An 18,125-nucleotide genomic window follows, 5' to 3' on the forward strand; every position below is an offset into this window, starting at 1 on the left:
TGGTGTAGACTTATGTGGCACTCGTGCGTCAGCGGCTCGCCGAAAAGTGAAATGCGTATTTCGCGAGGAAATATAGCCGGCTAGGCCGCGCGCGGGCCGCGCGGTATCTGTCGCGCGCGACACGACGCGAAGCGACGCCGTACTTTCGAGCGCCGCGGCGCGGCGGTGCCGCGGGTGTCTAACTCGTACGTAACACTTCGTACGTGCAATGTAGTTATATTCGAGTTTTCGTGTTTGTGATATACAGTGAAAGAATGCGTTCGGACGAGATCCTTCGTCTCTCCCGTGACGCCCGCCAATGTCAATCCTTTTTCTCGGGAGACGAAACGGGTGGTTGGCGCCGCGATTCTCCGAGTCTTTCCCGCTTCCCGCCGTATAAACGTTCGTCGTTCGTGGCTCGTGCCACTTCGTGTAACGTCGTCGATCGTCGATGTCGATGTCGAGCGGATCGTGTCTCTCTCGCTCCGTTGTGATATGTAGTAAAGCCCGCGTCGATTAACTCCGGGAGTGCGTAAAGTGTCGCGCGTTACTTCGGTAATTAGCCTCTCTTTCGCGAGTGTTGCGTCGAACGTACGGTGTTGTGCTAGTGAGAAATGGAGGGACTTGAGAGGAGGCGGCGGCGGCGGCCTGGGAGGCATCGGGCGACGGCGGAGCAACCCTGTGGTGAATATGATTTATAATTTATAACATTGCTCGTTAACTCCACTTCGGAATTAATTGTTTAATTTTCTTTTTCCGTTTATTTGTATATCCGCGCCTGGTTGAACGATTCGTACACACAAGTGCACCTGAATAATTTATATAAGTAATAAAAAGGGAAACTTTTGTTTGTGACTTTGTACGAAAGTTTACGGAAAAGATTTCTCCACGGAAATAATACCTAATCTTTTATTCCTGGTACTTACCTTTAAAAGACGAATAGCATATTCGTGTAATTCATGTAAAATTATTAGGTTTTTTTTATGTTAATTGTGTGTCATTCGAGCGCTAATTTGGATTTTGTATTTGTGTGTTGCAATAGTAATTTAAAAAAATATGAAATTGAATAACGAATAAGATATTCGATGCGCGTAACAATTATTTAATCGATTCGATTATTTATATGTTACAGAAAATATCCACGCGGGAAGGAGTATCTTCGCATCGAGGCCGCGAGGGAACACAGTAGCTGACATCCCGAGCAGCCTGAGAGGAGGAGGAGGAGGAGGCCTGGGAGAGGCATCGGGAGAGGCAGTGGTTTCGCGAGATTCCCACTGTCCCTATCTACTATCTAGCGAAACCACTGCCAAGGGAACGGGCTTGGAAAAATTAGCGGGGAAAGAAGACCCTGTTGAGCTTGACTCTAGTCTGGCACTGTAAGGAGACATGAGAGGTGTAGCATAAGTATTCCGCGCCAGCGGAACAACTTTGCGGTAAATATTATTTTTTATTTTGTGTAAGAGTAATTTTTTTGTTTGTTCTTGAGCCTTTTTATTTTTTACCATAATTTAGAAATATTAGTTAAAAGAAAGGAGTAATTTAACATTTTATAAGAATTGTGTGATTCTTGTAAAGATCATTTTTGGGAAATGTATAATTATTTAAATAAATATTTAATTAAATAATGAATAAAAAGTTTGATGCCATAGGAATTATGTTTTAAAACATTGAGTTTTTTAAACATCATTTTAATATAAATTTTATATTTATATGTTACAGAATCAACGTAGCTACGTGGCAGATATAATTCCGCTGTTGCGCATCGGTGTCGGTGAGTGATGAATTAACATATTTATTGAGGTAACGGATGTGTGGGGTAACTTATTAAATATACATACTATATATCTAAATAAATGTATAAAATTTGTTAACAATATAAAGATCTTACACATAAGTATATAGCATTCTATACATCCGTTGCCTTAAAATGGATTAGTTACAACAGATTAGGATAAGTTTAATTCTGGACGCCTCTTTTAATTATATTTACTGTGCATTTATTAGATAATTTAATGTGCATATGATGAGATATATTTAAATTTTAAATATGTTTTTATATGAAAATTTTTTTACCGGGATCGAATAATTGAGCTCCAGAGTCGATAAGTCGATAGTATATACCTATATATATCGAAGAATATTGATATTATCGACTATAGATAAATTTCTCGATTATTAAACATGCAGCTACTGCAGCTAGCGCCTCACGCGCATAAACGTGCATGTTTATTGAACTACGTAGCACGTAGCCATGTCCACGAATATTTCTAACCAGAGCACGAGTAACCGCGGAGTAACCGGAGTAAACCGAAGTTACCGAAGTAATACGTTGTGTTCGCGCTTCGATCGGTTCTGTCCCAGCATCCTGGAAATTCCGGAAATCCTTAAAATCCCGAAAATCCCGAAATCTTGAAATGGTGAGAAACCAAAAATTAAAGAGTAAAATATGCTATGCTCATTATATATATTGCATATATATCGAATTGTAAGAAAACGATTTACGTCCAATGCCCTTAATTCTCTTTTTCTCGCGTTCTTTTAAATGTATTTTACACGATCGTGCATATATAATTAATTTATTGTGATGATCTCTCATTTCTCGTACATTACGTTGTTACGTTCATCGATCACTTGCGTGCCTCATCATTTATCGTATGAAAGACTAGCGTCTATTAATTATAGCCTGACGATTAAGACGAATTAAACAGGATTTATGCGCAACAACGCGCTTATTCGATCTTGTTCTATCTTCTATATCAGCCGTGTACGTGTTAACGTGTAATGCAATATAAGCCTAATCGACGCGTAGCGTATAGGTTAGACGCGCGCGCGCGCGCGCGCGCGTTAAACGTACGCAGTGCGTAAAGTGATGTGTATGTACTATATGTACGCGTCACGCGTGTATGTATGTGTACGAGACGGCCGAAAGGTTGACCACACTAAACCGCGCCATTCCGTGAGTCACGTAAAGCCCCTTGCACAATAGGCGATAGCGATAGCGATAGCGACAGCGACAAGGTTGCCGACAAAGGTATAGCTTTGTCGGCAACCTTGTCGCTGTCGCTATCGCTATCGCTATCGCCTATTGTGCAAGGAGCTTAATACGCACGCAATGTTTTTTGTACTTAGATGCGTGTGAAGAAAAAGCTGCGGCAAAAATATATAAGTAAAGTAATTCGCGTGAAATTAAAGAAATTTTACCATATAAAGAGCTTGAAACATCGGAGAAGAATTTAAATAAAGTACTATTCGTATATTTCTAGCTATCCAACGTGTAGTTTGTAGTACACCGACTTATAAAAAAGATTAAATATACCTGTACTCTTAATGAAGAGAACTGCATCTTTCGCATCTTGGTTTATTAAAAATTTTCTGGGAAAAAGATTGTAATGTGTAATTTGTAATATTTTTATCGATAAATAAAATATTTTACAATAGTGTATAATTTAACATAAATAATGCGAAATATACGACGCGTCATTGGTTGATGGATAATGTTGGCACCTATATTTTACGTCTCACTTACCAAATTCGCGTGATATTTCTTCGTTATGTTAATTTGATGTATCGATATTATTAACAATATTAATCGAAAATAAATATAATATTATAATACCGATAATAATAGCGAGAAACAATTAATATACACTATATACTTGGAGAAAATACTAAAAATAATCGCAAGCTCTGGCTTTGTAGAATAGAAACGAACGTTACAGTCACATAAACGGATACATCTATATACAGCTAATAGATGTAGAATGCCGCATGTTAAAAAAATTTAGAGAATTGTCAAAGGTGCGTAACGTTTATCGTATGTAATTGTTTATCGTCATTGCCGCTAGTTGTAGATACAACTTAAAAAAAACGCGCATTAGCGGCAAAAAATAAAATTTATAAAACTGCACGAGAGCGTAATTTATAATTTATATAACACATTTAAAAAGGCGACGAAGCTAAAATAAAAAGCGAATCGTTCGTTACGATAAACAGTTGCCGTGCACTCTGGTAAAAGAGCACTATATATCAAAGAGAGAAAATTACACTTTACTCCAACTACGTTAGAGCAGATTAGCACTCGGTAAACACTATATCGTTTACAACAGTCTCGCGAAAATATTACAATTGTTTCAACATACGCGTTATTTTAAGAGTCAGGTTCAAGCACATATTGATTAAATACATTGGATTTTAATGTACAGCGTTCGATTATATGAAGAAGAAAGAATGAAATATCGCAAATGCGGAAAAGATCAATTAATTATATCCGCGCCGACACTCGACGATAGAAACGTTGAAAATTACACATATACAAATGCTTATTCAAATAGCTTTTTAGCATAGTGCCAAATGCGGAAAAAGTACTCGTCTTTCCTAAGTAATCTCGCTCTCGCGTACGAATGTATATCGGCGTCCATATTATGTTCTCGCAACCATGAACTTGTGTTTTCCGTGCTGAAACTGAGCGATGCGGTCTCACCTTTGTCCACAGCCTCTGCAATTGGTTCCACGCACGATAGCTCTGCCAAAGGAACAGATTTAATGACGGGTTGAACTTTGTATCTCGAGTTTGGAGGGCGAGTGTGATGTGGTAAAGTAAAACATAAATAACAAGTAGCAAATAAGATAATATATGAGATATTATTATAATAGAGGCAAAAATAGAAGCAAAAAAAAAAATAAAAGATGATAGATTATACCTGATGTCGGTACGATCTTAAAGGGTTCTTCCGATTCCAAATGATCGCTGAATCCGATCTCGTTTCGTGCGAAAATTCTCACGAGGTATTCGTGATTCTCTTGCAGGTCTCTAATATTGAGTTTTTGAATGTCCGCGCTAACTCTCCCTACTTCCATCCACATCGTTTTTTTCGCGTCTCTGATGGCGATTTTATAACCCTCTAGAGGGGCACCGCCGTCTGATTCGGGCCTACCCCATTCGATTACCATTGTATTCGCCGCGATCTGCCTCATCTCTAATGGGGCGGTAGGTGGTGACGGAACATCTACAAATGCAATGATTCAAAAAGCATATTGTTGTTAATTAAATAAATTGTGTCACTCTATTTACTATTATGCATATAAGATTATTTCAATCAATAATAGGATTTATATATAAATTGGCTCACTGGCATGAGTTTTTAGTGTAATCGGCTCGGAATTGGTCGGTATGCTAAGACCTAAACTGTTTTCAGCGAAGATTCTAAAGAGAAATTCGCTTTCCTTTAGGTTCTCTATACAGTATTGATGTGTTGTAGCATCCAAAGTGACAACCTTTGTCCACCTGGCGCCTTTCCCGATTAATGGTCTCTTCTCGATTACGTAGCCTGAAGCGAGAGGAAAATAATAATATTCAATCACCCTGATAGAAATATTTTACTGAAATTCTCTCTCAATTGACCCCATTTCATTGTTATTCCGTAAGTTTCATGATACCTAACATAAAAGAAATTTTGTTATTACTTTTCGATAGCATAATTTAACTTTCCTTATATTACACAGTATTAAGTACATTACATTTTATAAGGAAAATTATTATTTATTTTGAAATATATTCAGTAATTTTTCAATAACTTTTATTTCATTTTTCATCGATTTCAGCAAATACTTTCAGCAAAATATTTCCATCAGAGCCACCCACTGAAAATATTATGAAATCGATGAAAAGTGTATTAAAAGTTATTGAAAAATTAGTGAATATATTTTAAAATAAATAATAATTTTCCTTGTGAAATGTAATGTAATACTGTGAAATATAAGGAAAGTATAATTATACTATTAAAAAGTAATAACAGAATTTCTTTTATGTTAGGTATCATGAAATTTACTGGATTTAACTGAAAAAACTGAATTTTTACTGAAATATTGATGGAATAACAATGAAATGGGGTCAATTAAGAGAGAATTCAGTAAAATTTCATTATATTTTCAGTAAAATATTTCCACCAGGGCAGTATCAAAACGCGGAGAATTTACAATATTTTATAAAAGTTTATGTTTTATTTGCATATTATATTTTCACCTGTTAATTCTGATCCTCCTGTTGTGGTCGGTGGTAACCAATTGAGAGTGACGCTTTTGCTTGTGACATTTGTTGCTCGAACGTTTAGAGGGCACGAAGGTGGTGCTAAAGAAAATTAAAGTTATAATTTGCATTTAATACACACGTGTCTTGCCATATTAATAGAGTTCATATAAAGTTTTGTTTTATATACAACTATCGTAGAAAGTACATGAAAAACAATTAAGATACAAGAAATAGGATATAAACAACAAAAAGCAGAAAGAAGAAACTTACTTTTAACGACCATCATTTTGGTTGATGGAAATATGCCTAGTAGCGCGTATATGCTGTTTTCTGTAAGCTTTATTATTTCTAAGCAAAAGCAAAAGCAAAAGCGAACGCGTTAATATAATAAATTAGGCTATATATACCGGGAGTTAATAATTGAGAATCGGGGTAATAAGCTGATAATATACATATAGGCTGAGATATTTGAAGAATAAAATTAGAACTTACTCGGTCGTTTACCGGCTGTAATCGCTTCTTCCGCTGTATACGGAGGACCAGTACCGACGCTGTTTTTAGCTGTTATTCGGAAATTGTATGATGTATCCGTTTTTAGATCGGATATAGTAACATTAGTGATTTCTCCTTTTGTGCTCGCAATCTGAAAAAGGTATAGAAACAACGCCATAGATAGAGAAACGATTGCTGGCAAACGATTATCTCATTGTCAGTGGTGTGACACGATCATGACAATGTGTGTATAATACTAACTCTTTGCCAAGCCTTCTTCGATGTCTCTTTCATTTCAACGATGTATTCTACGATAGGAGTACCGCCATCGTTCTCTGGTGATTCCCATTTTAATGTGAATGATGTTTTCGTCATTCCAAAAACTTGGAGTGGTCCTCTTGGCGGACCTGGGGTTTCTATGTATCAAACCGATCAAACGAGAGGATAAATAATATATTTAATTATTTTGTAAAATTATATTATATTTAATTTCATGTTCTTCTATTTAATTTATATATATATATATATATATATATATATATATATATATATATACTTAAGGTCACAATTTCTTCCTTACCAAATGAAGTCCTTGTTCGAATTGGTTCGGATTCCAAAGGCTCTGAGGGTCCGACCGCGTTTCTAGCGATTATTCTGAATAGATAGTCGACATCCTGCTGCAATTTCTGCGCGCAGAAATTCTCGACTTCTTTGTCCACATCACCTACTTTTGTCCAAACTTTCTTATTCGCTTCGCATTTCTCGATAGTATATCTTTCCAATTCCACACCACCATCATCGATCGGCGGTCGCCATTCTATAGTGACGCGATCTTGTCTAATTTCTTTCGCGATAACTGGTCCCTGGGGTTTGTTCGGTTTATCTACAACACATATTATCAAATATGTATATCACTAATTTTAAATTTATTTCTGAAACTTTCATCATTGATTATATTATTAACCTATGACACGAAGATGACATTCCATCGACGAGCTACCGGCTTCGTTCGATGCTTTCACTGTATAGATAGCTGTGTCAGCTCTGATAAGTGAAGGAATCGTAATAATAGATTTATTTTCTCTAGTCTCAATGGAAATGCGTTCATCAATTATTTTCTTATTATTTATCGTCCACGTTACTTCTGGTTTTGGGAAACCAGTAAAATAAATCTCGACTTTCCATTTATCGCCCACTGTTAGTCTCTGGTTCCTTAAATTTTCGTCGCAAGTAATCTTTGGAGATTCTTGAATTTTTAATTGACACGACGTTTCCGCCATTCCTGCATCATTCTGGGCTTTAACCGTAAATGTGGCCGAAGACGTCTCGGTGGTTTTCCGAATAGTATATTTAGCCACATGGTTTTCGTATGTAATGTCATTATCTTCGAAAGTCTTGCCGTCTTTCAACCTAGAAAATAATTTTCAAGATACGGTTCGATCATAGACACACATAGCAATTGTCTTATTTAGTTGTCATAATTAGACAAAAAGTGAAAGAACGAAAAATTACCATGTAATACGAGGTGTCGGTACACCACCAATTACGCAAGAAAGTGTGACAATCTCTTCTAATCCAATCACGATGCTCTTGAGTGCTTCAAGAATAGTCGGTGGCTCGGATGCCGATAGCTTGGAAATTCTTAGATACGGCGTATTCGGAGATGCCTCCCCCGATCCAGCTTCGTTAACAGCTGTTATGCGGAAGGTATATTCCTTGTCGGCGATTAAGTTCGTCAATTTATACGTAGTTTCGATTATTGTCTCCGTGATCTTGCTCCATCTTGAAATCAAATCATTTTCTTGGTTATAAATCAAATTGTAGGGATATAAGGAAATACGCGTTTAGACTTCATTCTTTCTTTTTTTTCGTTTTGTTTTCTTTAACAAATCCATCAAATTTTACTTACAAAGTTTCTGTCTTTTCGCGATATTCTAAAATGTATTCTATGATCGAAGAGTGTCCATCCGAATCTGGTTTCTTCCAATGAAGCGTAATGCTATTATCGGTTATTTCAAGAGGTTCCGGAATTCCTGGTGCTCCGGGTACCTCTGTGATGTATATATATATATTTTTTTTATTATTGTACCTCTTTTGATTATTTTGAATAAAATCGAGGATTCTCTCCGAAAATTGTTCCGATATTAATATATTTATACGTATATAAATACGTAAATACTTACGCACAACGATGACGTTGATTTCTATAGTGTCCTCTCCATGAGGATTAGTTAATTTTAGATTATAATCACCAAAATCTTTCTCTTGTACATCCCTGATCGTTAAAACGGCTGAACATTCATCGATGGATGGAATAATTCGTTTTGACTTTTTAAGAACACGGCCGTTGACGGTCCATTCGTCAATTGGAATTGGCTTAGCCGTGAATTTAACAACGATATCAATGTCATCGCCTTTCATCGTTTTATATTTTTTGAGCGTATCAGGATAAATTCTAGGTGATGTTTCGATAACTGCAACAATGGACACGTTTATGTAAAATAATATCCAAATTTATAGAAAGACCAGAAAATTAAAACGTTGATAAGATTAATACGATCCAGATGTGTGTCATCTATACATACATACATACATACATACATATATACACACACATATATATATATATATATATAGATATATAGAATATACAATATACATATATGTAAGTATATATAGATGATGCACTTATTTTAAGCTATTTGCATGCTTAAGGAAGTCGCGATACGCAGTCTTATAAAATTTACCTTCAATTTTTAATCTGGATGATGTCTTCACATTGGCAACTATGGCAGTATATTCAGCAATATCTTCGGTCGTGCATTTTCTAACGATGAGTTTTTTTATATTTCCTTCGTCGATAATATTGTATTTCGACGATCGTGCACAATCGATTGTCTCACTTTTTCTACACAAATTCCACATAAATCATTATGTATACATATACACATTTGTTTCAATTTTATCGATCGTAATTATCAAAGAAATTCAAATTTTTAAATATATTTTTATATCTGCGATAAAATTCAACTTACCTTAACCATGTTACTGATATATCAGCACGTGATAATTCAATAAGAAAAGTTGCATCGGTGTTGATCGGTACTAAAGTAACATCTGGCAGTTTTTTGATAAAATCAACTTCGGGTTCTTCGACCGTCAGTCTAGCTGACGAAGTTTGGTCGCCAACTTGACAGGAATAGATTCCTGCATCTTCTACTTCGGTGTCGTAGATCTTCAATTTCTGTCTCTTGCCATCGATTGACAATCGCACGTGCTCAGAAAATTGCAATTCTTGTCCGTCTTTGAACCAGCGTACCAGAGCGTCACCTTTCGTTAACTCTATGTCAAAAGTCGCTTTCTCCCCTCTGGCTATAATTATGTCTTGCATCTTAATAATGATCTCCGGTGGTAATTCGACGACTGTAACTTCCGCTGTACACTCTTGATCCGGAAGAGCGCATGTGTATTCGCCTTCGTCGTGAACCGATGCGCTTCTGATAAAAAGTTTTCTTACGGTACCATCTTTCACGAATTCTAGCTTCCCCTTGCTCGGTGTTAATAATTCGCCGTCTTTTCGCCATGTAACATCGGCCGTTTGAGATGTGATCTCAACTTCCAGAATTGCCACATCGCGTTCTTTTACCTCAAAGTCCTGCAGTTTCTTGACAAATTCCGGCTTGGTGGCCCTAACGATAACGTTGCTAGATGTCATTTGGTTCTTGACGGTACACTTGTATGTTCCTGCGTCGGAAAGGCCACTCTTCTTAATAAGCAACTTGTGTAGACGTCCTTCCTGGATTACCTCGCGATGATCCATCCCGCTGACTTCCTCGTCATTATGCCACCATATCGTGGAAACAGTATGGGATGTCTCGCAGCTCAGTTCCAGAGTTTTATACTCATCGACTATGATTTCATTTTGCAAATTCCTCGTGAAAGAAACTTTGGCAACATCTACCGTGACTTTTGCTCCATGAGAAGCTTTTCCGACCGGATTACTAGCGACACATTTATAATCTCCAGCATCTACTTCGGAATCCGCATTTTTAATTTCGAGCTGGATATTTTCGCCGTCATAACTTTCTATGATATTGGCCGATTTATCAAGCGGTTTGTTATTTCTAAGCCAAGTAACTTCGGGAACGGGATTTCCAGTGACTTTGGCAACTAACTTAAATGTACTTTTTTCCGGAACGATTATCTCTTGGAAACGTTTGATGAACAATGGTGGTTCTGGGGCGCCACTTGGCACTTCTAAATTTCATAAATATAACAAAACCATTACTACAAAAAATCTATTTTACATGCAAAATTATAATTTTATATTGGACAATTATATATATAGCAGCGTAGCAATAATGAATAAGCATCATACCCTTAACAAATGAAACATGCTTGTCGTTCATACAATGTTGAAAGTTAATGTTGATCTGTGATATGGAGTTAACTGAAAGCACATTAATAGAAAAGCGTTTCGTAAAATTATAATATCCGATAACAAGTCGAGATAGTTTGTCGTTTAAGAAGATATTAAAATAAAATACATTTTATTTTCTTTTAGTTTGTATTTTATTATATTACGTTATTAATATCAATTAGTTACTATACCGATCTACCGATAGCAGATGTCAATTGTTGATTGAGTCTCGAATAGGCAAATAAACACAATTAATTACTGTTTATGAAAAGACGAAAACGAGAAAACAAAACGAGAATAAAGCAAAAGAGAAGCGTTAATTAAGATGTTGCAAAGCGATTAAAAAAATATTTAATCTTACTCTCAACGGTCAATGTAGCTCGAGTCTCGGCTTTGCCCATATCATTGATAGCTGTGATCGAATATTCCCCACTATCTGCTAGTTGAGGTTGGATTAAGTTTAATGTATTAACATGTCCATCTTGCTTTAATTGCAAACCCTTTATCGGCTTCCCGTCTTTATACCAAATTATTTTCGGTGATGGATTACCGACTATTTGAGTCGATAAAACAACTGTCTCACCTTCTTTGACTATATGAGATTTTAACGGTTCTAAAATTTCAGGTGGTTCGCTCTTTCCAGTTTTCACCTGTTTTATCAGAAAATGTATTAATAATGTTATGTAATGTGTAAAGGTGAATTTATAAACATAAGGCCTGTTCGTTTTCGCTGCACTTCTGAATTAGTGCAATAAGTTAGAATGAAACAAATCTTTCTTTCATTCTAACTTATTGCACTAGTTCAGAAGTGCAGTGAAAACGAACAGGCCTATAGCTTCCTGTCGTCGACCAACCTTTACAGGAATATCGATAGTGGCTTCGCCTTCTCTATTTTTAGCAATAATCTTGTATCTTCCCTCCTGCCTCTTTTGAATTTTAGTGAATTTTACGACGCTGCAGTACATATGCATGTCGCTTTCGGTTGCAACTACAATGTTCTGTTGGCTAGCTACCGGTGCGTCTTTATGGTACCATGTTATTTCTGGTTCTGGTACAGCGACTAATCGACACTCCAGTATTACATCGTCACCTTCATTCACATATTTCGCTTTTGGCTTTCGAGAAAATGTAGGTGGTATACCCTCTAATATATCCGCAAGAGATGATTCTCTAAACAATATAATAGTAATAATGATTAAGAACAATTAGAATGATATATAATACGATACAACATATCTAACGCAAAAGTTATAAAGATTATGACAAGTTTTTGTCATAATCAGACAAGTCCGTATTAATTATGTGTATATAATTGGAGGGGTAAAAGTCATATATAGTGGTGTAAGTCAAATTTTTAAAAATATTGACTCGTATGCATAGATGCAATATATAATGCAATCTATACAATATATAAATTGTATCTATGCACACGAGTTAATATTTTTAAAAATTTGACTTACATCACTATGGCTTTTACCTCTCCAATTAATACTGTGCTTGTTTTACAAACTGTTATAATGTCAAAGTGTATATTTAAAATATCTAATATCTAACATTTAAATGTATACTTAAAATATCTAATATCTAATCTTTGTATATTGAAAAAGTGATTGATGATTCTGATCAATCAAAGTAACTTATTCGAGAGAGAGAGAGAGAGAGAGAGAGACAGAGAGAGTAAGAAGTGCGTACCTCGAAAGACTTTTTCTCGACAGACCAGTAACATCCGATCCGTGATCTGACAAAGGAGCTTCAACGATAAGCTCAGTGGTACTGGATGCAAATCCTGCAGCATTTTTCGCAACGCAGGTAAAAGTACCGGCATCTTCGGGAAAGACTTCTTTGATTATCAAGGTAGCAACGTTATCCTCGTCATAATACATTTGAAAATCAGTAGATGGCTTGATAATAGCGGTCTGGCGGAACCAAGTTATTTGTGGTCTTGGCGTGCCTTCTACTTGACATTCAAATTGAACGGTGTAACCATCTAACGTATGAATTGGTTGTAATTTTTCAATAAATCTTGGTGCTGAAGTTTTTTCTCCAGGGGTCGGCTCTGAGAAAATATAAACATATGATATCAAGAAATATATATACATATGATATGGTTTACAAGCTTTATGCTAAATTTCAAATAGCAAGCGCATGTTATGAAAGCAATGTGTTGTATATATATATAATAAACTTCATATATATCGCATTGTTTTATAGATTCTCAGTTTTATAGATAAATACTTACTCTCAAAGATTGGCAATTTATCAATCTTTTCATGCAATTTTCGTTGTAAATAAATAGTGTAGTGTGCCTCATCTAATAAATATTGCGCCGGTACCCAACCCTTTTCTTCGGTCAAGTGTTTCTTTACAAACCACCAATCCTGATTGGTATGATCTATGAAAAATAAATTTCAATCAGAAATATTTTATGTATTAATTATATTGAGTATATGTTATGATGAATGTGACAGTAAGATTTTATGAAGTAGAGATCGTACCGATGATATAAACTTTCTCTCCTTCTACTAAATTAATAGCTTCTTCTGTTTCGGCAATATAAGAACAAATTGAATACATTGTATCACCTTCACGAACCACATATTCAAGTTCGTCGACTGAAAAAGGCATTATTAAGTTATTTAAAATGGAATATAAAAAATGTTATTAAATTTTATATTATGTTATATGCAAATAGATATTATTACGCAAACCTTCTTCGGATATTTCCTCTTCTTTAGTGATACTGAGAGAAGCTTCTTCTGCAATATTATACATAAATATTAAACAAATATCGATTATAATACAGTTGCTTATAATTATAATACGATCATAATATAGCGAAGAGCTTTTAGGCGGATACAGTATATTTATATAGCCAGAATCCATTTGCTCATGTGTGTGAGTCTGTACTATTTTGTTTTGAATGTAGATCTTTTTACATTACTTATGTAAATAAATCGCTTGTTATTGTGTTAAAAAATATAATGCAACGACTACTACCGATATGCTTTTCATACGCAGCGGATTAACGAAAGAGTTAAGGATAATAGGCAGAAATTTTCTTTTTTTTTTTCTAAAAGGAAATGCAGCAATTGGGGAAAGGAAAGGAAAAGTAAAGCACGAGAGTAAAGCACATACACTCATTGCCAAAAGGGTTAAAATAATTATTAAAGTACATTAATCATTATTATAAGTAAAAGCGTATTCTATTAATTTAATTTTACATGCTAAGGCATAATAAGGCATGAACGTATGTAGCCAGCTTCGAACCTTCTTCGAATGTGGAAATGCGTCTCTTGCTCTTCAACTTCAGCGCCAAAGATTCAGCATCGGTTTCCTCGTATGAATATTTTCTATCACGTTTTAATTGCAATTTAACATCATCTTCTTCAATTTCTTCTACAGTATATGGAGTTTTTTGTTTCTTTTTCTTTCGTCTCAGTGGTATATTCATTTCGTCAATGTCGAGTTCTTCGATACTATATTCTTCTTTACCTTCTTCTTCCGATCCATCGATGATCTCTTCGATAATTGGGCCGGAATCATCTTCGATTTCTTGAATGATTTTGATCGTCTCTTCTCCAGTCTCTTCAGAATATGTAAGCGGCCGTTTTTTTGGTTTTAAGCGTACTTTACCGGACATAGAAATATCTTCTTCTTCATATGTATTTAGTGAAATTTTAAATTCCTGTTCTACATCTTCTTTTGTCTTTGTAGAACGAGGTCTAAATGTTACATTCTCCACTTCAGTAACTTCTTTGATATCCAGTCTAGATTTTTTCTTTGGTCGTAATTTACGTAAAGTAACATCTTCATAAATTTCTTCAATTGGTTTCGGTGCTTTTTTCGGAGGTTTGCGTTTCAAAGTAAATTCTTCAATTACTTCTTCAGGTTGTTCAATAACCTCGATTTTTCGAATAGTTAGTTCCTCCGTAATTACATTTTCGGTTATTGGCGCTCGCTTTTCTTTCTTCAACAATACATCTGCGGATGCTTCTATAATTTCTTCTACTTTTTTATCTTCTACAGGTTTTGCAATAGTTACCTCCGATATTTCTTCCGTTTCAATTATCTTTTTTCTTGACTTAGGTTTCAAAGTAACTTCTTCAATGACATCTTCTTTCATCTCCTTTTCTACAATAGGTTTCTTAATTGTAACTTTATCCGCGACTTCTTCCTTAAGAATCTCTTTTTTCGGCTTCTTTAGTACCACTTTTTCAGAGATTTCTTCTGGCACTTGTTCTTCCTCCTTCGGAACGGGTCTCTTTACGGTGATTTCAGCAGCAGATTCTTCGGTAACGGGCTTCTTCTTTGGCTTTTTCTTCAACGTGACTTCTTCGGTGATTTCTTTTACATCTTCCGTTTTTTCCTCGATAATTTTATCTTCTTGTTTTATTTCACCTTTTCCAATAATGAGCTTTTGTGTAATTACATTTTCGGTTATTGGCGCTTGCTTTTCTTCCTTCAACAATACATCTGCGGATGCTTCTATAATTTCTTCTACTTTCTTATCTTCTACAGGTTTTGCAATAGTTACCTCCGATATTTCTTCCGTTTCAATTATCTTTTTTCTTGACTTAGGTTTCAAAGTAACTTCTTCAATGACATCTTCTTTCATCTCCTTTTCTACAATAGGTTTCTTAATTGTAACTTTATCCGCGACTTCTTCCTTAAGAATCTCTTTTTTCGGCTTCTTTAGTACCACTTTTTCAGAGATTTCTTCTGGCACTTGTTCTTCCTCCTTCGGAACGGGTCTCTTTACGGTGATTTCAGCAGCAGATTCTTCGGTAACGGGCTTCTTCTTTGGCTTTTTCTTCAACGTGACTTCTTCGGTGATTTCTTTTACATCTTCCGTTTTTTCCTCGATAATTTTATCTTCTTGTTTTATTTCACCTTTTCCAATAATGAGCTTTTGTGGTTCTTCGAGCGTTTTTTGAGACTTTTTGGGTGTGCGTTCATATATAGATTTATCTTCTATTTGTTCCAAAGGAACTTTCTTTAATTCTTCGAACTCTTTATCTAATTTCTCTAATTCAATTAAGTCTTTCTCTGATATTTTAGGCTTTTTGTACTTTTTCTTTATAATTTGTAATGCTTCTTCTGTGTTTCTAGATAAAATGCCGGCTTGTGCTTGATTCTTTTCCATGTACGTAACTTTTGGCATCTGTAATTCTGCCGGATAGTCATCGATAAATGTAATTCTACTTCGTAACATGATTTTAGGGAATATTGGTTCAGTTATTTCCTTTTTCTTAACAACTGTTACTTTTTTCAATTTAATTGCACCAAATTGAACTGTTTCTAGGATTGGTTCAATATATTTTAATTTTGTAGGTTTGATTTCTTTTCTTTCAATTTTCTGTGGAACCAATTTTTGCACAGATTCAGGCAATGTTTTCTTTTCCTTCTTTTTTTTCGTTGGTTCCCATTCAATTTTTTCAGGCATCGGCTCTAATACAGGTCTTTCGTACTCGGGTTCTACCCATTCTTCTATATCCGTCTTGATGAGCTTCTTCTTTTTCTTTATGACTTTTTTTTCTTTTATTTTCTCGATAGATTTAGGTTTCTCTTCTACAGTGGACACAATTTCTTCTGTCGATTTTTCAAATTCCTTTATTTCTTCGGGGTGTATTGTTTTTACTTCTTTTAATTTGTCTTTAGGTTTTTTCTTTCTTAAAGTATCTTCTACTTTAGCTTCTGGAATTACTTCTGCCACTTCCTTTGTAGTTTTTAGGGCAACTTTATCTCTTTTTGTTTGTTCCATTTTAGGCTTGACAGATATTATTTCTTCCACTATTTTCTCTTTCTCTTGAATTATCTTTTCTTTTTTGATAGAAGTTAATTTTTTCTCTTGTTCCTCCTTAACATCAATTTTAGGTTTTGCTTCTTCCTTTTCTGTTATTTTATCATCTGCTACAGCAAGAGTAACTTCAGTAACTTCAATAGTTTCTATTGGCGCTACATTCAATTCAGCTTCTTTCTCAACGATTGTTTTTTCGACAACGAATTCTTCAGGTCTTATTTCTGTTGCTACTTCCAAAATTTCGACACTTTCCTGTAAAAGTATATCCTTTTTAGCTTTCTCCTTTGTGGGTTTTTTCATTTTTATATCCTCTATTGCTTCTTCTGGCTGGTCTTCCTTCATTTCTCTAGCTTTCTTCTTAACAAGTGGCGTTTTCTTTACGATTACTTCTTCTACTCCAACTTGTGACTCCTCTTCTTTGACTGGCAATATCCTTTCTTTTATTGGTTTCATCTTTTCAAGAAAATCCTCAGTGGAAGTGTCTGAAATTATTTCAGTAACTTTGAGTCCTTCTTTTGTTATGATAGTCAATTTTATTTCTTCTTCTTTCGGTTTTTTATTTAGTATTTCCTTAGTAGTCTCGATAGTAATTTCTTCCTGAACAGGAATCGTGTTTGTTTCTTCCGGTAAAATTTTTTTAAATGTGCTTTCTTCTTCTTTAATTTCGTGCACTGCCGCTTTTTTGGGTGTAGCTTTATCTTCTGTGAATTTTGTAATCGATGATTCAGTTAAGATTTGCGTAATTTCGATACCCTCTTTAGGAGAAAATATAGTTTGAGCATGTTCCACTTCTGGTTTTTCTAAAACGATTTCTTCAAGAATTTCTTCCGGCACGTTATCTTCATGAGATTTTATCTTCTTTCTCTTTATTCTCTTTTTTATTGGTGTTTCAATAATTTTTGTTGTAGGTGTTTCAACAGTTTCTATTATTTCTTCCTCAATATCTACTTCTTTCTCAGGTAATTTAACTGCTGATGTCTGTATATCTATTTCTGTAATCATAACACTTTCTTCTCTATCTTCCACGACAGGTTTGGCCTTTTCTTTCTTTGGCATGTCCGTTCGGATTTCTTCAATAACTTCCTCAAGAACATCTGCAGTTTCTATTACATGTTTCTTTTCCTTAATTATTTCGTTGGCTGACAGTTCAATTATTTCCTTTGGTTTTACAGTTAACTCCTTGATTGCTTCGATACGTTCATCCTTCTTCTTTGGTATTTTCTTTGTCTTCGTGACTTTCTCTTTCTCTAGTGGTGTTTCCTTGACATTAATTTTCATAATTTTAACCGAGTCTTTTTCATCTACAAAAAGTTGAGCCTTTTGAAGTTCTGCTTCTTTTATCACAATTTCTTCTACAGTTTCCTCAGGTATTCTATTAATTGATTCTTCTCGCTGTAAGAATATAA

General features: G+C 35.1%; 1 protein-coding gene and 1 long non-coding RNA gene across 9 annotated transcripts in view; one reads left to right on the forward strand and one right to left on the reverse strand.

Moving 5' to 3' along the window:
* Positions 1 to 3,373: 3,373 nt before the first annotated feature.
* Sls (sallimus) overlaps positions 3,374 to 18,125 on the reverse strand; it is an 83,908-nt gene continuing 69,156 nt past the window's right edge. For all 8 annotated transcript variants that reach the window (XM_071704761.1, XM_071704762.1, XM_071704766.1 and 5 more), the window contains 20 exons: positions 14,187 to 18,111; positions 13,628 to 13,675; positions 13,415 to 13,531; positions 13,159 to 13,311; positions 12,612 to 12,975; positions 11,774 to 12,089; positions 11,281 to 11,569; positions 9,535 to 10,756; positions 9,247 to 9,407; positions 8,683 to 8,973; positions 8,409 to 8,550; positions 8,012 to 8,281; positions 7,464 to 7,909; positions 7,080 to 7,382; positions 6,761 to 6,915; positions 6,500 to 6,650; positions 6,002 to 6,106; positions 5,109 to 5,306; positions 4,680 to 4,985; positions 3,374 to 4,501 (listed from right to left, as the gene is read on the reverse strand). In XM_071704761.1, coding sequence (XP_071560862.1) covers positions 4,299 to 4,501; positions 4,680 to 4,985; positions 5,109 to 5,306; positions 6,002 to 6,106; positions 6,500 to 6,650; positions 6,761 to 6,915; positions 7,080 to 7,382; positions 7,464 to 7,909; positions 8,012 to 8,281; positions 8,409 to 8,550; positions 8,683 to 8,973; positions 9,247 to 9,407; positions 9,535 to 10,756; positions 11,281 to 11,569; positions 11,774 to 12,089; positions 12,612 to 12,975; positions 13,159 to 13,311; positions 13,415 to 13,531; positions 13,628 to 13,675; positions 14,187 to 18,111 — 9,165 coding nt within the window. In that variant the 3' untranslated portion in view covers positions 3,374 to 4,298. The remainder of the gene's footprint in view (positions 4,502 to 4,679; positions 4,986 to 5,108; positions 5,307 to 6,001; positions 6,107 to 6,499; positions 6,651 to 6,760; positions 6,916 to 7,079; positions 7,383 to 7,463; positions 7,910 to 8,011; positions 8,282 to 8,408; positions 8,551 to 8,682; positions 8,974 to 9,246; positions 9,408 to 9,534; positions 10,757 to 11,280; positions 11,570 to 11,773; positions 12,090 to 12,611; positions 12,976 to 13,158; positions 13,312 to 13,414; positions 13,532 to 13,627; positions 13,676 to 14,186; positions 18,112 to 18,125) is intronic.
* LOC139771762 (uncharacterized) overlaps positions 4,471 to 18,125 on the forward strand; it is a 53,963-nt gene continuing 40,308 nt past the window's right edge. Inside the window, exon 1 of the long non-coding RNA XR_011717977.1 lies at positions 4,471 to 4,570. This is a non-coding gene — a long non-coding RNA (uncharacterized lncRNA). The remainder of the gene's footprint in view (positions 4,571 to 18,125) is intronic.

The sequence above is a fragment of the Temnothorax nylanderi genome, unplaced genomic scaffold (genome assembly GCF_030848795.1).
Source record: "Temnothorax nylanderi isolate EJ_2023f unplaced genomic scaffold, tnyl_v1.0 TNYL_tig0044_pilon, whole genome shotgun sequence".
NCBI lineage: Eukaryota > Metazoa > Arthropoda > Insecta > Hymenoptera > Formicidae > Temnothorax > Temnothorax nylanderi.